The following is a 17,298-nucleotide window of genomic DNA, read 5'->3' on the forward strand; positions in this document are numbered from 1 at the left end:
AGTTTTAAAAACAGCTGTTTTTTCGGGAGTAGTGATTTTAATGATGAAACAATAAAAGTGAAATATTCCTTTAAATTTTGTATCTGGGGGGTGTCTATAGTATGCCTGTAAAGTGGCGCATTTTCCCAGTGTTTAGAAAAGTCCTTACAGCAAAATGACATTTCAAAAGGAAAAAAGTCATTTAAAACTGCTTGTGGCTATAATGAATTGTTGGGTCCCACAATACAGATAAAAGCCACTTTACAGGCATACTATAGACACCCCCAGGTATGAAATTTAAAGGAATATTTCACTTTTATTGTTTCACTTTTAGCATTATTAAAATCACTGCTCCCGAAAAAACTTCTGTTTTTAAAACTTTTTATGCATTGATACATGTCCCCTGGGGCAGGACCCAGGTCCTCAAAGACTTTTTATGACAATACCATGCATATAAGCCTTTAAAATTAGCACTTTTGAATTCTCCTATAGACTTTTAAAGGGTGTTTCCCAGTTCTCGAATTTGCCCCAAATGGTTCGCTATTCGGTGAACAGGCGAACACTCGACTCGAACATCGGGCTCATCCCTACTCACTGACAGACTTTCTGTAATGTCTACAGGCAGAATATGAAAACCAAAGGCTGAGTTAGAAAAACGCAAGGGCCAAAAAGCCAACATTTTTCCACTGTGAATGTTATACTGTTTGTGCCTTAAGTAACCATAGGAAAGCTTCTCCATTATGCTTTGTCTTTAGAACATAAGATGTGTTTACAGAAAGATGGCGTATAGATAACTTGTCAAATCATTTGCAGGGTGGTGACAAGAAACCCCTTCCTTTAGTACAGAATCTTTTGGAAAGTTGTCAGGAAATATAAAAGTGTTTACAAATCACAATCCTATGTTCAGCCTTTTCCTTGCTTATCACACATCTGTCAAGGGGTAATTTGTTTAACAAAAAGGCTTATCACAGCAAAATAACTAAATTTAAGGCAACCTTAGCAATGTGCTCTGCAAAAACAGCCATTTTGCTTAGCATGTTCTGTATATGGAGGTTTCTATTTTTTTTTTCTATTGGCTGAACAGAAATGGAAGGCGCACACACACCTAGTGCACTACCAGAGAAAATGTAATAAGAAATGTTTGTGTAAAAGTGGATACTCACAAAATGCAACTGACAAAACACCATATACACAGTGCCTAGCTCTGAGGAAGGGGGTGCACCCCCAAAACGTGTTAGCTGTACCCCGTTTTCTGTGCATGTCCATGCACTGTGTTTATGGCCTTTTGTCAGTTGCATTTTGTGAGTACCCACTTTTACACAAAAATGTCTTATTAAAGGTGTGCGCGCCTTCCATTTCTGTTTTTCTTGTAGTTCCTTTCGGATTAACCCATTTGAGAAAGGCAGCATCCACCTAGATTTGGTATACCATATATACCTTTCACAACACCATTTTATCTGATATCTGTTACGCCACACCTTGGAAGACCTATTAGTGCTGGAAGTGACTGTGTTTTTTTGTATTTCTGACAGGAATATGCATTAATGGCACTTGAATAGTTTTTTGAGTCTGCTGCAAATCATAATAAATAAACCAATATAAGATGCATGAAAACATTATTGTTTTAATATGTATATACATATATATATATATATATATATATATAGCAGGTGCGCTCCTGAGTCATTCATTCGGCATCCATAGACGCAGAGTGTATGAACTGGTCACGCCCCCTGGAATCCACTTTCTAAACCTAGCATACAACCAGTGATCTGGAATACGGTCACCCAAAAGCCAATCTGGATCTATGCACTTCTAAGGATGACCATACATGAGTCGTATTTTTCTCATTAACCCAGACGGCTGAAACGCAAGAAAATAACTAAATTCCCCTATCCATACACTCGATGTTGATGGGAGGATCCCTCCCACTGAATTATTGTATTCTGACAGCAGGGAGACTTTACCATCGTCAGAACACATTGGTCAGCACTGCTGGCTACAGCTGGTGGTGCTGACTGAAATACAAATGTATATTGATAGACTTGTATACAGCCCATGCATGGATACAAAATTTGGCTGGTCTCTGCTGAACCCACCAAATTTAGATCCATATATGGCTGGCTTAATTAATCTTGCTGAAGTTGTTACTGAATTCTGTTGGTGGTTACACCCAATGTGGTGTGACTTTTGCCATTCTTCATAGTAGCTTAGCTTGTGACTAATTATGTTGCAACTGATTATGTTGACTGTTAAGGAACATAGCGTACTGTGATACTGATCAATTTAAAGGGTCAGATCATGCTTTTGCTTTTCTCATTGAATGAATGAGTAACTTGTATAGCGCTAGAAACTAACTAAATCGCCTCAAGGCGCTTTTGTAGCAAGTGTGCGCTGGTGTCTTCAGAAGAGTTGTGTCTTAAGCTTCTTCCTGAAGGCCAGATGGTTTTCTTCCGAGCAGATGTCTGCGGGTAGAGCGTTCCATAGCCAGGGTCCTTGGAGATGTGGAGGTTCTGGTTAGTTGACCAGAGGGGGCGACTTGGGGTGTAGTGCTTTATTTTGTCACAGAGATATTGCGGGGCTTTTCCTTGTGTACATTTGTGAGTGAGGCAGAGGGTCTTAAATGTAGTCCGATCCTTCTTGGCTAGCCAATGGAGGGTCCTCAGGAACGGGGTGATTACCAGTCTGGCTGCTGTGTTCTGGACAACTTGTAGACGTGAAATTTGGTATTTGGGAAGTCTTAGGTAGAGGGAATTTGCATAATGAAGTCGAGAATTGATGATTGTTCCAACTACTGCTGCTGTGTCTCCTTCTGGGATGAAGGGGGATGAGTCTACGCAACAGGCGAAGAAGGAGGTGAGATCCGCTGACTACTGATCTTATTTGTGCATCCATTGTCATGTCTGAGTCAAAGATGACTCTGAGGCTTTCGGCTTTTGTGCTGGGGATGATGCTTTGTCCAAGGATAATGGGTGGTGTGGACGTCATGCTAGGGGGTTTTCGGTTTGCATGGAGGAAGAGGAGTTCTGTTTTGGATTCATTAAGTTTGAGGGAGCTCTCCGTCATCCAATCATCTATCATAAGCCCTAGAATGTTCAAAAACATGCCATTTGATATTAAATCTATGTCTTCTTAAACAAGGATTCTAGAAATCACTTATTGGACCAATGTATTCTGTATTTCCAGAAAAATGAGAGCTCTGAAATCCATCACTCTACTTTTGGAAAGCACATAAAGATGTGGTACCTTTAGGTTGAAAGGAGACCACATCTTTGAAATGCATGTTAAAAAGACAGGCTCTCAACCATTCAAAAAATAAATAAAAAATACCTGCTAAACCCCTTTTAATTAAGAAGTTTTCACGTCCAAAATAAAGTTTAGTTTATCCACTTCCACCTTTTCTGCTCGATGTGAGGTTTGGCTTGCTACTCTGTTTTGGGAATTTTGTTATTAAATCCTTTGCTGTATATTGCATAGTTTAAATGGCCATTATGAAGAGATTCCTTATACATATTACATGCTGTATTCAGTGTTTTGTATTATATCATGAAATTCCCAATACAAAACTAACATTTTGACCTATATTTGTACTCTTACCTTGGATTTGGGGTTTCCTTGAGAAAACCCGATTTATAGTTAAAGCACCCACAGAAACTGGCTTATACTGATTCAATATATGGTTAAGGGTATGCATTCGCCTAACTTTTTTACTATGTCAAAGAAACTGAACATTCACAGAGACCAACCTGTCGAAAATTGTGTTATATTAGGACCTCCGCATATAATATACAAGACAAAAACTGGGGAAACGCATTAATGAACACATTTTCATCTTGTGATATTTCCAGATTTACTAGATCTGATGTGGCAAGTATCAACAAGTATTTATCCCACATATGGTATAGGATTTTCTTAGGAAAAGAAAGTTCTAATGTTTGTTTTTCGAATCAAAAGTGGGGTCAAATCAATATGAGTTTTTAATCGCAGTGGTGGGAAAATTCAAAGGAGCAGGATGGAACATTTTTCTCGAACAAACCATGTACCTTGGTTTGCGAGCATAATTTGTTCCAGAAACATGCTTGTAATCCAAAGCACTTCCCCATAAGAAATAATGGAAATTAAAATGATTCATTCCACAACCATTTATTCATAGGTCCTTCAGTTTATAGTCCATATGTAGCGGTACCCCTGTAAGGGCTGCTGAGTGATGTGGCCCATCTGTCGCCCTGCCCAGCCCGACATTCACTTACAGATACCCCAAGACAATGAACAAGTCCATCAGCTTTGTTTTTGTATTTTATTGAGGGATTAGAACTTGGATGGGGTTAAGGAATTCATGGGATGCCCAGAAATTGATTCTTGCATGGTATGGAACAATTCAGATCTCTCCTTCTCCCTCCAGCACAATTCTTCAGGCGCACATGGTTAGGCCTAACTCTGGTTTAGCCAGGCCTTAGCAAAGTTCCTTATTATAGGCAGGGACCGCAGGCCCCTTTAGTGTAGCAACAAAAATAGGAAAGTCTTTAGAGCTAGCTTAAAAAAATAAATGTAGTAAAATATATTGCGCTAAACTGAAAAGGTAAATTAAACTGTAAAGCAGCCAACACAACAAAAGGATAATTGTGAAAAGATATAAAGGTCAAGTGCAGCGCCAATTAAAGAACCACCTGTGTGGCGGAACTTAGATGACAGCCAAATATATAACAAATGGTAGTCAAAAATGTGATTGGACACCCCTGTTGAAGTCTATCTCAGACGAAACCGGTCGGGTACACTGGTCCTTACCATTTTCCACTGCGCACTGTTGGACAACACTTTTTACCTATGTACTTATCGTGGGTGATTGCTGTGATTTTATATTTTCTGTGTGCTGTTTTGGATTTGGATATGAACTTTGAAGGAATCCAGTGTGATTTTTTGGAATTTTATAAAATTTTAAATTTTTACGCTATGAGGAGCTTTTTTCCTTTTTTCTCCTGATTGGAACACATTGGTTTACTATTGTGGTGCACGGGATTCGGATTGGAGTAATATATCTGGCCATGGGTATATCCTGAATATACCGAATACAGACCACATCTGGGGTAACCAGCAAAAGGGGTTGAAACCTAGACGGCGACCAGAGAGGGCAATCGGCCCATCAGAGCCTTTAAGACCCCCCACCGTACGGTGAGTTGCGGGTCCACTCCATCCGGTACCTAACCTTTTTATGTTCCTGGGATTGCATCTTGAAAGATATACTTTGTCCACGTCCGCCTGAGGGGAAATTGCATTCGTACCACCTTCACGGTGTATGGACTACTCTCTCTATTTGGTTGGGACTATATGTATCACTATTTTTGAGATTCACTTGTTTATTCACATGTTTATTCATTAATATATTTAATGGTTTGTTACAACAGTTCACAGATTCTGTTGTAAGTGCACAATACTTTTCATACCTACTCACGGTTGTGGAGGTTTATTATTGGAGGAGTAGGATTGCTCTTATTCAATCACATTTTTGACTACCATTTGTTATATATTTGTCTGTCATCTAAGTTCCACCACACAGGTGGTTCTTTAATTGGCGCTGCACTTGACCTTTATATCTTTAGAGTTCGCTTGCCTAGGTAGACTATTGATCCCAGTTAGTCCTTTGCAAGCCCTGACAGCCCTTCTGACTGCAGCAGCCCGACTTTACTGCCAGTAACATCACAATCTCTTCCACTGGCTCAGCATTTACCTCTGACTGCACACTTCCAGTCCTCTCTGGCATGCCTCTCCGATTGGAACTGCCACTCACGACACCTGGTGAATCCCTCCTGGAGACTTGCCTGGCAGTATTCCCGCTATCCTCTCCTGCTCTTGTTCAGGACACCCATTGGGTTGTGTGGGGTTCCAGTTCAGCTCCGGGCCCCCTTGCCCAACGCCACACCCCCAGACTGGGGGGCTCCCTTTAAGGCCCCAACAGCTTAATACTCCATCTCCAGTTCTTTCACCAGAACAACTCATCCCCAGCTGGGCTGACTCCAGGTATTAAAAGTGGAGGTTCACCCTATAAAAAATTCCTAACACTAAATCCAGCCCAGTCCTGCATATAAAATGACACTGACCTTTTTTTTTATTTGCCGTAGATAGCGTTAAGTCGTGGAATTCACCGCGGCTTCCGGGTAGGGAATCCCACGGGAGTGGGCGTTCCTATTGTCATACCAATTGATTGACATGCTAAACGATGGCGCACACAGCGTGTCACGACTTCCCGAAAGAAGCTCGGGTCGGCTCGGCTCTATTCGGCCCCCTGCCAATCCAGGTTAAGGATTGGTCAGGGCTCCTTAGAACACCCCAGACAGCTCCACCTTTCTTCCACTCTTTCCTTCTAGAAGCCTTGAGAACAGAAGGGACGTAACCAAAAGATGAAACTAGCTGTGATTCACCAGCCTACACTAAACCACTCCCAGCCCACAGATCAAAACAAACAGGCCTAGCTTTTAGCTAAGCCAGCCTAAATTTATCTGCACTGACAACATTTTTAATCTAGCTCACTACCTAAGTAGAGGGTGCTACACATATAAAAAGATTATAGCAATGTGACCAGGTTGTGTAACCATATAATGTCCATCCACAAATGGAAGCCTCCTCAAGGGGATTAGAAGCAAAATCCATCAGGAGATACAGAGTATAAAAGAGAAGAGAGGCGCCTCTAAGGGGAAGCAATATGGTTACATTTAATGAAGGTACAACATTTAGCAACTCACATGGTTGATAAATAAAAGAGGCACATCTAAGTATGCAGGCATCTGGGTTAAAGCTGTCCACATAGACTATCCTCCGCACTGCCGGCTAATACTGTTGTCAATCTGCAATCATGATCGGAAAGACTACCCTGCAGTAGACTGATCTGAAAGCGTGACTTGATCCGCTCATGGAGCGCAGAGTGGAAGGGACGTCGTCGATGGCGGTGAGGAGGATGGCCTATGTGGACAGCTTTACCCCGGATGCCTGCATACTTAGATGTGCCTCTTTTAATTATTTTCATTCACAACTCTATCCATCGATGGCCATCTTAAGAGAACAAAAGACATTTAGTTTAACAATTGACAAATGCTAGATCATTTTGAGGCTAAAATTTAAAATCATAAAAATACAGGTAAACTAACCTCAGAATAAAAGGTCCCTACATACAGTATACTGAACATTACCACAGACCAGTAAGTGAAAAATTATTCTGTATCCAAAAAATGGTTGGATTGCATGAGGTTCCTGTATTCAACTGCTTTAGCTACTCACTCCCAGAGCTGTTACGTAAACGTCATTATGTTTGAATCATTTAATAAGGCCAAGTTTCTTTTTAAAACATGCTGTCAATTAAGGCTGCCAATTTATGCATACAACTGAACTACAGCCCACTTGGGAACAGGAAACCACAGTTTCCTTCAATTCACCTCAATGTAAGGTGCCTGCCCTCGTTCCCTTTTAATCTCATGTCTATCTCATGTCTATCCTGTGCAAATGTCTCCACAGCAATTCTATTGTTTTAGTGTTTGCTTGATTTCAGTACAAGACACATTCCATGCCCTAATTCATCGTTGCACACTTTCTGTCCTAGACTAATCTGCGTACAGGGTCTCTAAATAAAACCTAAAATAAAATAAAAAAAGCCTACCATCTTATACTTAAAGTGAATCTGTTATAAGTTGCCATGAATTTCCCCAAGGTGCATGGTCTATAGAATGCCCTGTCTTTGACCCCAAAGGGATGTCTGGAATCAAGCACGATATTCTTTGGCCACGACCTAGGCCATGATATGAAATACTGGCAACACCCAAGGCAAACTACCTAAAGTTAGAGCGTAAACTGGCAGTATATTAACCAGTAGCACTTGCATAGTTACATGGGTGGTCAGGTTGAAAAAACACAAATGTAATATTTGAAATAATAATAATTTAAATTAATATAAAATGAACATCCTACTGAGTGCAGGACAGGGACAAGGAAGGCGAGAGGCCTCGCGTTGTAGGCTGTACCCACTGTGATCTCCTATTTGTTCCGTGGTGCCAAAATGCCAATGCCCCACTGTATGATATCCCTGCAAGCGAGAGAGGTGCTGCACTCTGTGTGTAGCACACTCCTAAACTCTGCACTCTGTGTGTAATGCACTCGTAGTATTTATTGCCCCTTTAAGAACCTCCCACTGTTAGTCAAATGTGGCCACACCCACTATTTGATTCCACTTGTCAGGTGTGCATGTGGATGGGAAGGGGGTTGTTTGGGGGGTGTTCATAGTTGCGTTCCTGGCACTTATTCTCTGAGGAAAAAAAAGTCTTGTGTAAAGTACACACATTGCAGTATTGCTCATTATCACTGCGGTGCAGCAAAACCCTAAAGGCATATTCATATCAGCTGGTGCCCATAACCTATGTGCGCTGATCTGCTCGTTATGCACATGTGCTGCACTACGTCATTACAATGCATTGCAGTGCTTGTTTTTTTTTCCTTTTTTTAAAATGACCTTCATTTAACGCTATGCACAGCAGTGTATTGTGATGCATTGCCACGTGTTGTAACGTGATAAAATTTATGCCTGCATCAGTTTGTTTCAACGCACACACACATCACTGTGGATCAAGTGTTACCACATTGCACAGTAGGGTTGTCCCGATACCACTTTTTTAAAACCGAGTACAAGTACCGATACTTTTTTTTAAAGTACTCACCGATACTGATTACCGATACTTTTTTTTAATGTCATGTGACAGTTTTCAAACCTGGTGGCACTGATATGCAGCACTGATGAGTACCGAGAGGTGGCACTGATTAAGTATTACTGATAGGTGGCACTAACAGGTGGGACACACTTATGGATGGCCACAGATGGGCGGCACTGATTGGCTGACACTGAGTGATGAGCACTAATAGGTGGCACTGATTATGTAGCAGTGATGAGCACTGATAAGTGGCACTGAGTAGGTAGCACTGATAGGTGGCACACACTTATGGCTGGGCACCGATAGGTGGCACACACTGATGGGCACTGATAGGTGGCATGCACTGATGGGCACCAATAGGTGGCACACTGATGGCTGGCAGTGGCACTGGATGGATGGCACTAACAGATGTCACTGATTGATGGCTGGCAGTTATAGGCAGGACACTGAGGAGAGGAATAATTTTTCTATGCTGCTTCTGCAACACCCATCTTGGTACACCCTGCACTCGGCCTCAATATGGCTGCATATGACGGGCACAGTGGCTGCAATTGACTGGCACAGTGAGGCTGCAATTGATTGGGGTTGGTGGGGGGTTTCAGTATTTTTCAGTTTGTCTGCGCCCCCCCCAAGCACCAGCCGCCACTGGACACTTTATATAAACAGTGCTAAGTTTCAAGGGGGCCCACCCCCTTCTCCAGAGCAGGCTAGGGGCGTATTAGGGGCAGGGCTGGAGGCAGTGCTGCCGATGATGTAATTAAGCAACTCGCACCGCCTCTGCCCGCCCGCTCTAGTCTATTATTTTCCTCTACTGAAATGAGCATCTGCGCATGCGCGGTTTAGGTGCGGTGAAGTGCATGAGCAGTGGAGCCCCACGACGTAGCTGCGCAGGAAGTGATGCTTTTTTTACTACACCGGCAACGCTGAGGACTCGCGCTCCACCCCTCTCCGCCCTCCCCAGGTATCGGCAAAGGCATCGGGAGCATTTGTACAAGTACTCGCGCAAATGCTTGGTATCGGTCCCGATACCGATACTAGTATCGGTATCGGGACAACCCTAATGCACAGCCTCCAATTTTTTTGTGCAAGTTACTTATTTACAGTTTTGAGTACCTTTGATTTCTGTACAATTTAAAATTTACAAACATATTTTTGATTTATTTAATACAATTTTATTGTTTAGATTTAATAGGAAACTTGTAATTTATGTGGTGTGTCTGCTCTAATAATAATTTTAGTGTATTATTATAGAAAATATAAACAGGTGTGCAACTATCTTGAATTGTAGAAAATCGGTGGCACAACCTTTTTCATTCTGTGGTTTCTCTGCGTTCCGAAAATGTATGGTTTGGGAAGGTATTTTATAAACAAACATTCTCGTACAAAAGGGTTCTATTAAAGTTCAGTACAACATAAAAATACAGAAGAAACAAACATTCAAAGCTGTAAATGGTGAAAGATAATATTATATATAGATAGCTAGATAAAACTCTCTCTCTAACACCCACAAAATTGATTAACTCATCTCTACTGAAGCTGCCTGAAAAACCTAAATGTTAGGGCAGTGGAATAAAGCAGAATTCCAGGCCCAACATAACTGGTCTCCCATCTCATAACTTGCTTCTGAGCATGCGCGGGTTTTTAACGTCGTTTTAGCACACACGATCATTTTTTTACAACCCGAAAAATGACATAGTTTAAAACGTTGTTAAAAAATGCAGCATAGGACTTAGCGACCCTAAATTTCTGGAATTGAAACTGACCGAGAGGTCTCAGGTGCGGCACTTTCTCATTAACGGTCAATGGCGGAATCGGCAACAAATTCGAGACGATCCAGCCCTGAGTGGGCTCTCCTTTTGGCAGAAGATTCAGTTATCCAACTACATCCGCACATTGTCTTCTCCGACTGCCTATGGGTGGCAGCTGACACCATTTGAGCTATTATGCCTGGATCAGTCTCCGCTGAGACACGCGATCTCCCTAATGTACCAGGTTCTTGTATCTCCGCCCCGGGACTATAGACCCCCTTATGTTTCTTTGTGGGAGCGAGACCTGGGCTTACAATTTACCGAGAAGCAATTGGACCGGATCGTTCTCTTTACTCAAAAAACTTCTATCTGTGCAAGACATCAGGAGACTGGATACAAAATTCTGTCCCGATGGTACTATACTCCAGAAAAAATACACAGGATGTTCCCCCAGAGAACAGACTTATGCTGGAGATGCGGGGAGGAGGTCGGAACACTCCTTCACGTTTTTTGGTCATGCCGCATTCTGAGACCCTTCTGGATAGAGGTACATAGTATTATCCAGAAATTCACGGACCGGGAGTTGCCGTTGACTCCTGAGCTCTTCCTTCTGCACCATCATGAAATTCCTAGTAAGAGCTTTAAAAAGTTAATATTGCCGCTCCTGATCACGGCGGCTGCATTCCTCTGAACTGGAAGCAGACTCAGCCTCCATCGGTGGCCGGTTGGTTGAAGAGGGTAAAGGATATCCATGACATGGAAGACTTGATAGCTACAGAAAGAGGCCTACATGAGAAATTTTCCAAAACACGGTATCACTGGCACGAATTCTACTTCTCTAAAGGAATACGGACAGCTAGTAGCTCGGTCCCCCTAAGAGGATCGACTCTGAGCGCTCCCCAAGTGGGGTGGATGTGACTGGAAAATGGTAATATTTCACCCCCCCCCACCCCCCCTTTTTTTTCTCAACTTTCTCTCTTTCTGTTTCTCCCTTCCCACTCGTACTCTTTCCTTATTTTTTTTCTACTTTCTCTGCTCCCGCGGGTGCAGATATTGAGGTACTATGCCTGTTCGAGTCAGTTCTTACAAAGCTTGACACTCCCATTTCTGATAAAATCGTCTTTTTGCCGCAAAAACAGGGCCGTGCAGGGGACGGAGGATTCCTGTGAGCCTGACATATGTAGCAATTCCCCTTTGTCAAGTGATCTTCCCTTCTTTTCTGTTTGATATGTGTAGGGGATGTTGGGAATGTTCAATTTACGGTGTTATGAACCTGTGTGTTCTCTGTGTTTCCGCATGTTCTTTCTTCATAAGGAATTTATAAAAAAAAAATGCAGCATGTTCTAGAATTTTTTTATCGGAGATACGTTACGCGGGCCGGACAGATACGCCATTGTATCTGAATCCGGCCCGAGGTCTAGAGCTAGAATTATTGCTCTCGCTCTAACAATTGCTGCGATACCTCACATGTGTAGTTTGAATACCGTTTACATATGACAGGTCAAGGATAAATTTGTGGAGAAGTTTAAAGCAGGGTTGGTTATAAAAAAAATATCCAAAGCTTTGAACACCTCACAGAATACTGCTCAATCCATCATATGAAAATGGAAAGAGTATGGCACAATGGCAAGGCCCATTGTAGCTCAAGCTTGTCTTCCATACACACTGTCACACCAAATTCCGCCCATCAAGAACGCGGTGATGTACAACACATACGACGAGCCGCGATCAAAGAAGTTCAATAAGCAGTTTGGCTCTTCTGCTTGATTCTGAGCATGCATGTTTTTTTTGTGCGTCGGAATTCCATACAGATGAACGTTTTTTCCGCTAGGAATTTTTTCCGTCTGGAAAACAGAAAACCTGCTCTCAAACTTTTGCTGGCGGAAATTCCGACAGAAAAAGTCAGATGGAGCATACATACGGTCAGAATTCCCGTCCAAAAGCTCACATCTGACTTTTTCTGACGGGAAAACCGATCGTGTGTACACGGCATTAGTCGTGCACTCCACAAATCTGGCCTTTATGGAAGAGTAGCAAGAAGAAAGCCATTGTTGAAAGAAAACCATAAGAAGTCCCATTTGCAGTTTGCGAGAAGCAGTTGGGACCAAAATGTAACTTTTTAAAAGCAAAAAAAAAGAGCAAAAAGCCATGTGTGGCGGAAAACTAGCACTGCACTTCACCCTAAATACACCCCACAGTGAAACATGGTGGTGGCAGCATCATGTTGTGGGGGAGATTTTCTTCAGCAGAGACAGGGAAGCTGGTCAGAGTTGATGGGAAGATGGATGAAGCAAAATACAGGGCAATCTTAGAAGAAAACTTGTTAGGCCCCGTACACACGGTCGGTTTGGTCCGATGAGAATGAACCGAAGTTAATTTTCATCGGACCAAACCGACCGTGTGTATAGGCTATCGGTCTGTTTTCCTTCGGTCCAAAATTTTAAAACATGCTTCAAAACCGAACCGATGGACCGCTGCCCCATCGGACCAAACCGATGGTTAGTACAGAAAAGCATCGGTTCAAAACCCGCGCATGCTCAGAATCAAGTCGACGCATGCTTGGAAGCATTGAACTTTTTTTCCGACAGCAAAAAATTGAGAGCTGGTTCTCAAATTTTCCGATGGGAAAAGTTCTTGTCGAAATTCCGATCATCTGTATGCAATTCCGACGTGCAAAAAAAACATGGAGGCTCGGAATCATTGAACTTAATTTTTCTCGGCTCATTGTAGTGTTGTACGTCACGGCGTTCTTGACGGTCAGAATTTGGTGTGACCGTGTGTATGCAATACAAGTTTAAGCTAAAATTCAGTCGGAAAAAAATCCACAGTTTTCTTGTCGGAATTTCCGATCGTGTGTACGTGCCATTAAAGTGCAAAGGCTTTTCCACTTGTTTGGTGTAGGTGGAAAAATGCTTTCAGAGCCAAATATGAAATATGAAAAGTGGAACCCTTTAAAATTTGTGCAAAAATCTCTTTGTAATGTAGCGCCTGGTTACTTTGGAGTACCGGTGCTATTTAAATTTAGAGGTAGATCAGAGTGTAGTTAAGATCCAGATTGTTATGTTCAAAACAGGGTCTCTGTCTCAGCTTGGCTGTGCTGTAGGCTATTCTGTTACACTGGGGTGCTCTTCCCACCCCTGTGCAGTAGATGGCAGCAGTGGAGTCAAGGTTTGGGTGCTCTTCCCCAGCAGCCAATCAGTAGGGTGTAGCCTCGCTGTGCATGCTGGGGGAGGGTATTTATAGGGCAGACGCCATTGGTTCTGGGTCTTCTTTGTCCAGTGTGGCACATCACGCCGCCCAAGCGTTATGGCCTACCTGGCTGGGGCGTGCGTGCCATGTGGTGTTCCTGGTTTCCGGGGCCATGTTGGCCCGGAACATCTAAACAGCGACAGGAACCCAGTGAGCGACTGGGTTCCCACCTTTGAGGATCCCAAGCGGTATAGCTGTTCAGTGGGGAGTCCATCTGAAGAGCGCCAATGAGAGGCTGGTGATCCAAAAGGGTCTCGACAAACCACCGGGGATCAAGGTAGCCGGACACTGAAGGATTGATCACCTGTCAGTCGGTACCTGGGCGACATTAAGAAGGAGATCCAGGCATAATTCACCTACGGAGGATTGCCTCCATAACTGTAACCAGAGAGGGCCTGTGGCAGAGACTTTATCCTACAAATGTTCGAGTGATACTCTGGCTGCCAGGAGTGGTACGGAAAGTGTTATATATGGGAACAGGACTGTTCCAAATACTACGCCTGAATCTGCTGTTCTCCGTCTTCCTGCAAACTCTATCCCTTTCATCACCCGTTCATTGTTTTTACCCGACTGGGTAATAAAGAGCACAGCAAAGACACTTGTTGCAGACATTCCTTTACTATTGCTATATGCACCATTCATCCCTAGGAATTCGGAAGAGCCACAAGGTAAATGTGCCACCCAAAAACAACCAGCAGCTCCCCCGGGGGTAGTGCTACAGTAACAAAAATTAGAAAACTGGACAAGAGGACATGGCATTCATTACAAGTGAGCTGGCAGGTTTTTAAGTTTTATCCGATGTTCTTTGCTGATAAATGGGCATAGGGGCATGCAAGTAACAGCTGATATCCATGTTGGGGGAGTGTACAATTGCTCCTATACTTGTTTGCAATTATGGAAAAGCTAGCTTCACTGTGTCCAGCCAGACATCCTGTCAACCTTAGACATACTCGTTATCAAGAGTACTTCATCAGACTTGGAACAAATTTCACTAATAAACTTGGACTGTTTAGGAGATATTCAGAGTACATGCAGCTAGTGACGTCAACAGCGCATGCACTCTGAAGGTCTGCCATACCGGGCTGGACCTTCAGAACCTGCTTTGTAAACACTGTCTCCCGCGCACATGCAAGGGAGTGACATCATTGCGCCCCCGGCCACTCATGTAGCCAAAGGCAGCAAAACCGTAATGAAGACTGGGTAAAGATGGAAGCCCTGTCAGCGGCGACAGCACGATGCTGGAGGGCTTCGTTTTAAAGCGGAAGTTCCGCTGAAATTATATATTTTTTTAAAGCCAGCAGCTACAAATACTGCAGCTGCTGACTTTTAAAATATGGACACTTACCTGTCCAGCGTGCCCGCAATGTTGGCAGCCAAGGCAGAGCAATCACTCGTCCCTCGACTGCACCCGCCACCATCCTTGGTGAGGGAATCGGGAAGTGAAGCGTTGCGGCTTCACTGCCCGGTTCCCTACTGTGCATGCGCGAGTAGCGCCGCGTGCCATCACTGGTCCCCACCCTCTCCTGGGACCAGTGTGTTTCCCAGGAGACAGCGGGGGGAGTGGCATGACTCCCATGGGAATCTATGCCCGGAAGTGGGTCCAAATGTGACACCATGGGGGAGGTTTCCGAAAAGCGGAAGTTGAATTTTTGGGTGGAACTCCGCTTTAACATTTTTTTTTTCTTCGCTTTACACACTTTTATTTTTTTTACACTAAAACACTTACTTAATATAGAACATGGGTGTCTAGAATAGAACTGTGTGAGAATGAATTGTATTTGTAAAATAGCAAGATAGTGAATAAATGTGAATGGCATGCAAATGTGAATGAATGCAGACTGCCGACAATGGGCACCTTTCCAAGGGCAACATCTTTAGTATCAGCCAATCGGTACACCTCTGGGCTGTGAGAACATTGATCACACCCCCATGGCAGCCAAGGAACAAGCCAATATAAACAAAAAGCTTTAAGGCTGCCTATGGTACATCGTGTAAGTAAATCTGTATTTAACTCCAATATTAACTCCAACATCCTAATACAGTAAAACCTTGGTTTGAGAGCGTTTTGCAAGACAAGCAAAATGTTTTAATAAATTTTGCCTTGATATACAAGCGATGTTTTGATATAAGAGTAGCGTCATGTCACAACTGTGTATAAAAAAGAAGAGAGGCGCCTCTAAGTGTAGCAGTATGGTTACATTTATTGAAGGTACAACATTTAGCAACTTATTGCTACACTTAGAGGTGCCTCTCTTCTCTTTTATACCCTGTAAAAAAAAATGCTTTGATATACAAGTGCTTTGGATTACAAGCATGTTTCTGGAACGAATTATGCTCGCAAAGCAAGGTTTTACTGTAAAACAAAACATGAAAAGAATTAAATAACTACTACAAAGAAATACAGGGTGAAGAGCGGCACCTCCAATGGGTAAGGAAGGAGATGACAGGAGCTGTCAGTGCTGTGATACATGTGGGAACATTGCTGTGACCAAGCAGAAGGATGGATCCATGTGTGATATGAGAAGCTGTATGTAAAGCTCTCATTTCTGGGACTTCACAAAGCACTTTAAGCAGAAAGAAAGTGTGGCAGACTCACGTGTTCCAATCATTTTGCTCACTCTTCCCCAGTTAAACCATAAAGAAAGATGTCAAACAAGATCCTCACTGGTATCCATATATTGCAGAGCAGGCTAATCCAGGAAGGTTATTATCTCCAGCTTGTCCTGGTCATTGTGCTCCAGTGTCAGTCCCTCCAGCACCTCTTCCCATCACTCCAAGATCAGCACTGAGCTCACAGCCCCAGGCTGGGAAAAGGAAAACTCCATGTGGGAGGAGCTTTCCACAACAGAGCCAATCAGATCATAGCTCAAGTCCTCCTTTTCTGGAGGATATTGTAGCCCCATTCTGTGCTTTACCATATGGCAGTTTGGTTTTGAGATCTGATATTTTTGCGCATTATTTTGAAAAAGTCAAGCTATGATTTTCTTAATTGATCTTTTTTTGTTTTGTTTGGTAAAGTATTACTAAAGGCAATTTTTTTTATTTTATTTTTTTTAGATTTAAACAGAGCGGTGAGTTAGATCCACTATTAGGCAAGGTTATTTACAAAAGGCAAATCCACTTTGCACTACAAGTGCATTCGGCAGTGCAGTTGCTGTACATCTGAGGGGGACATGCAAGGAAAATAAAAAACAGCATTTATGATTAGATGATAACACCAGCAGAGCTTCCCCTCATTTCAGAGCTTCCCCTCAGATCTACGGCGATCTACAGCAAGTGCACCTGCAGTGGATTTCCCTTTAGTAAATCAACCCCCTAGTGTCTTGTGAAAATGCATGCGACCGGCACTGCAAGGGTTAAGACTCATAGATGTGCAAGCGCACGCATGTCACATTTATATACTTCCTGCAAGAATTTTGGGGGAAAAACCCCGATCCTCCTCTTTTTAAATCGCGTCGCAGCTTGGCATGCGTGGCAATTCCCATGCGTGGCAATTCCCGAGCGTGGCAATTCCCATGCGTGGCATTGCCATTAAGAATTAATAGCACCATCAGCATCTGCCAAAGAGCAGTACATTTAGAGGTCGGGAATGCATATGATCTTGCTTGCGTTCCCCAGCTGAAAAAGAGTGAACC

General features: G+C 43.0%; 1 protein-coding gene across 3 annotated transcripts in view; it reads right to left on the reverse strand.

The window, feature by feature from the left end:
- The window catches only part of LOC120932350 (rho GTPase-activating protein 7-like), a 172,102-nt gene extending 155,606 nt beyond the window's left edge, over window positions 1-16,496 (reverse strand). The window contains exon 1 of one of the 3 annotated variants that reach the window (XM_040344672.1): window positions 16,329-16,484. In XM_040344672.1, coding sequence (XP_040200606.1) covers window positions 16,329-16,338 — 10 coding nt within the window. In that variant the 5' untranslated portion in view covers window positions 16,339-16,484. Of the gene's footprint in view, window positions 1-16,259 lie in introns of all 3 variants that reach the window. The other 2 variants (XM_040344671.1, XM_040344673.1) reach the window with 2 other exon arrangements.
- Between the last annotated feature and the right edge of the window lie 802 nt (window positions 16,497-17,298).

Source organism: Rana temporaria, chromosome 3 (assembly GCF_905171775.1).
Source record: "Rana temporaria chromosome 3, aRanTem1.1, whole genome shotgun sequence".
In the NCBI taxonomy this organism is placed as follows: Eukaryota; Metazoa; Chordata; class Amphibia; order Anura; family Ranidae; genus Rana; species Rana temporaria.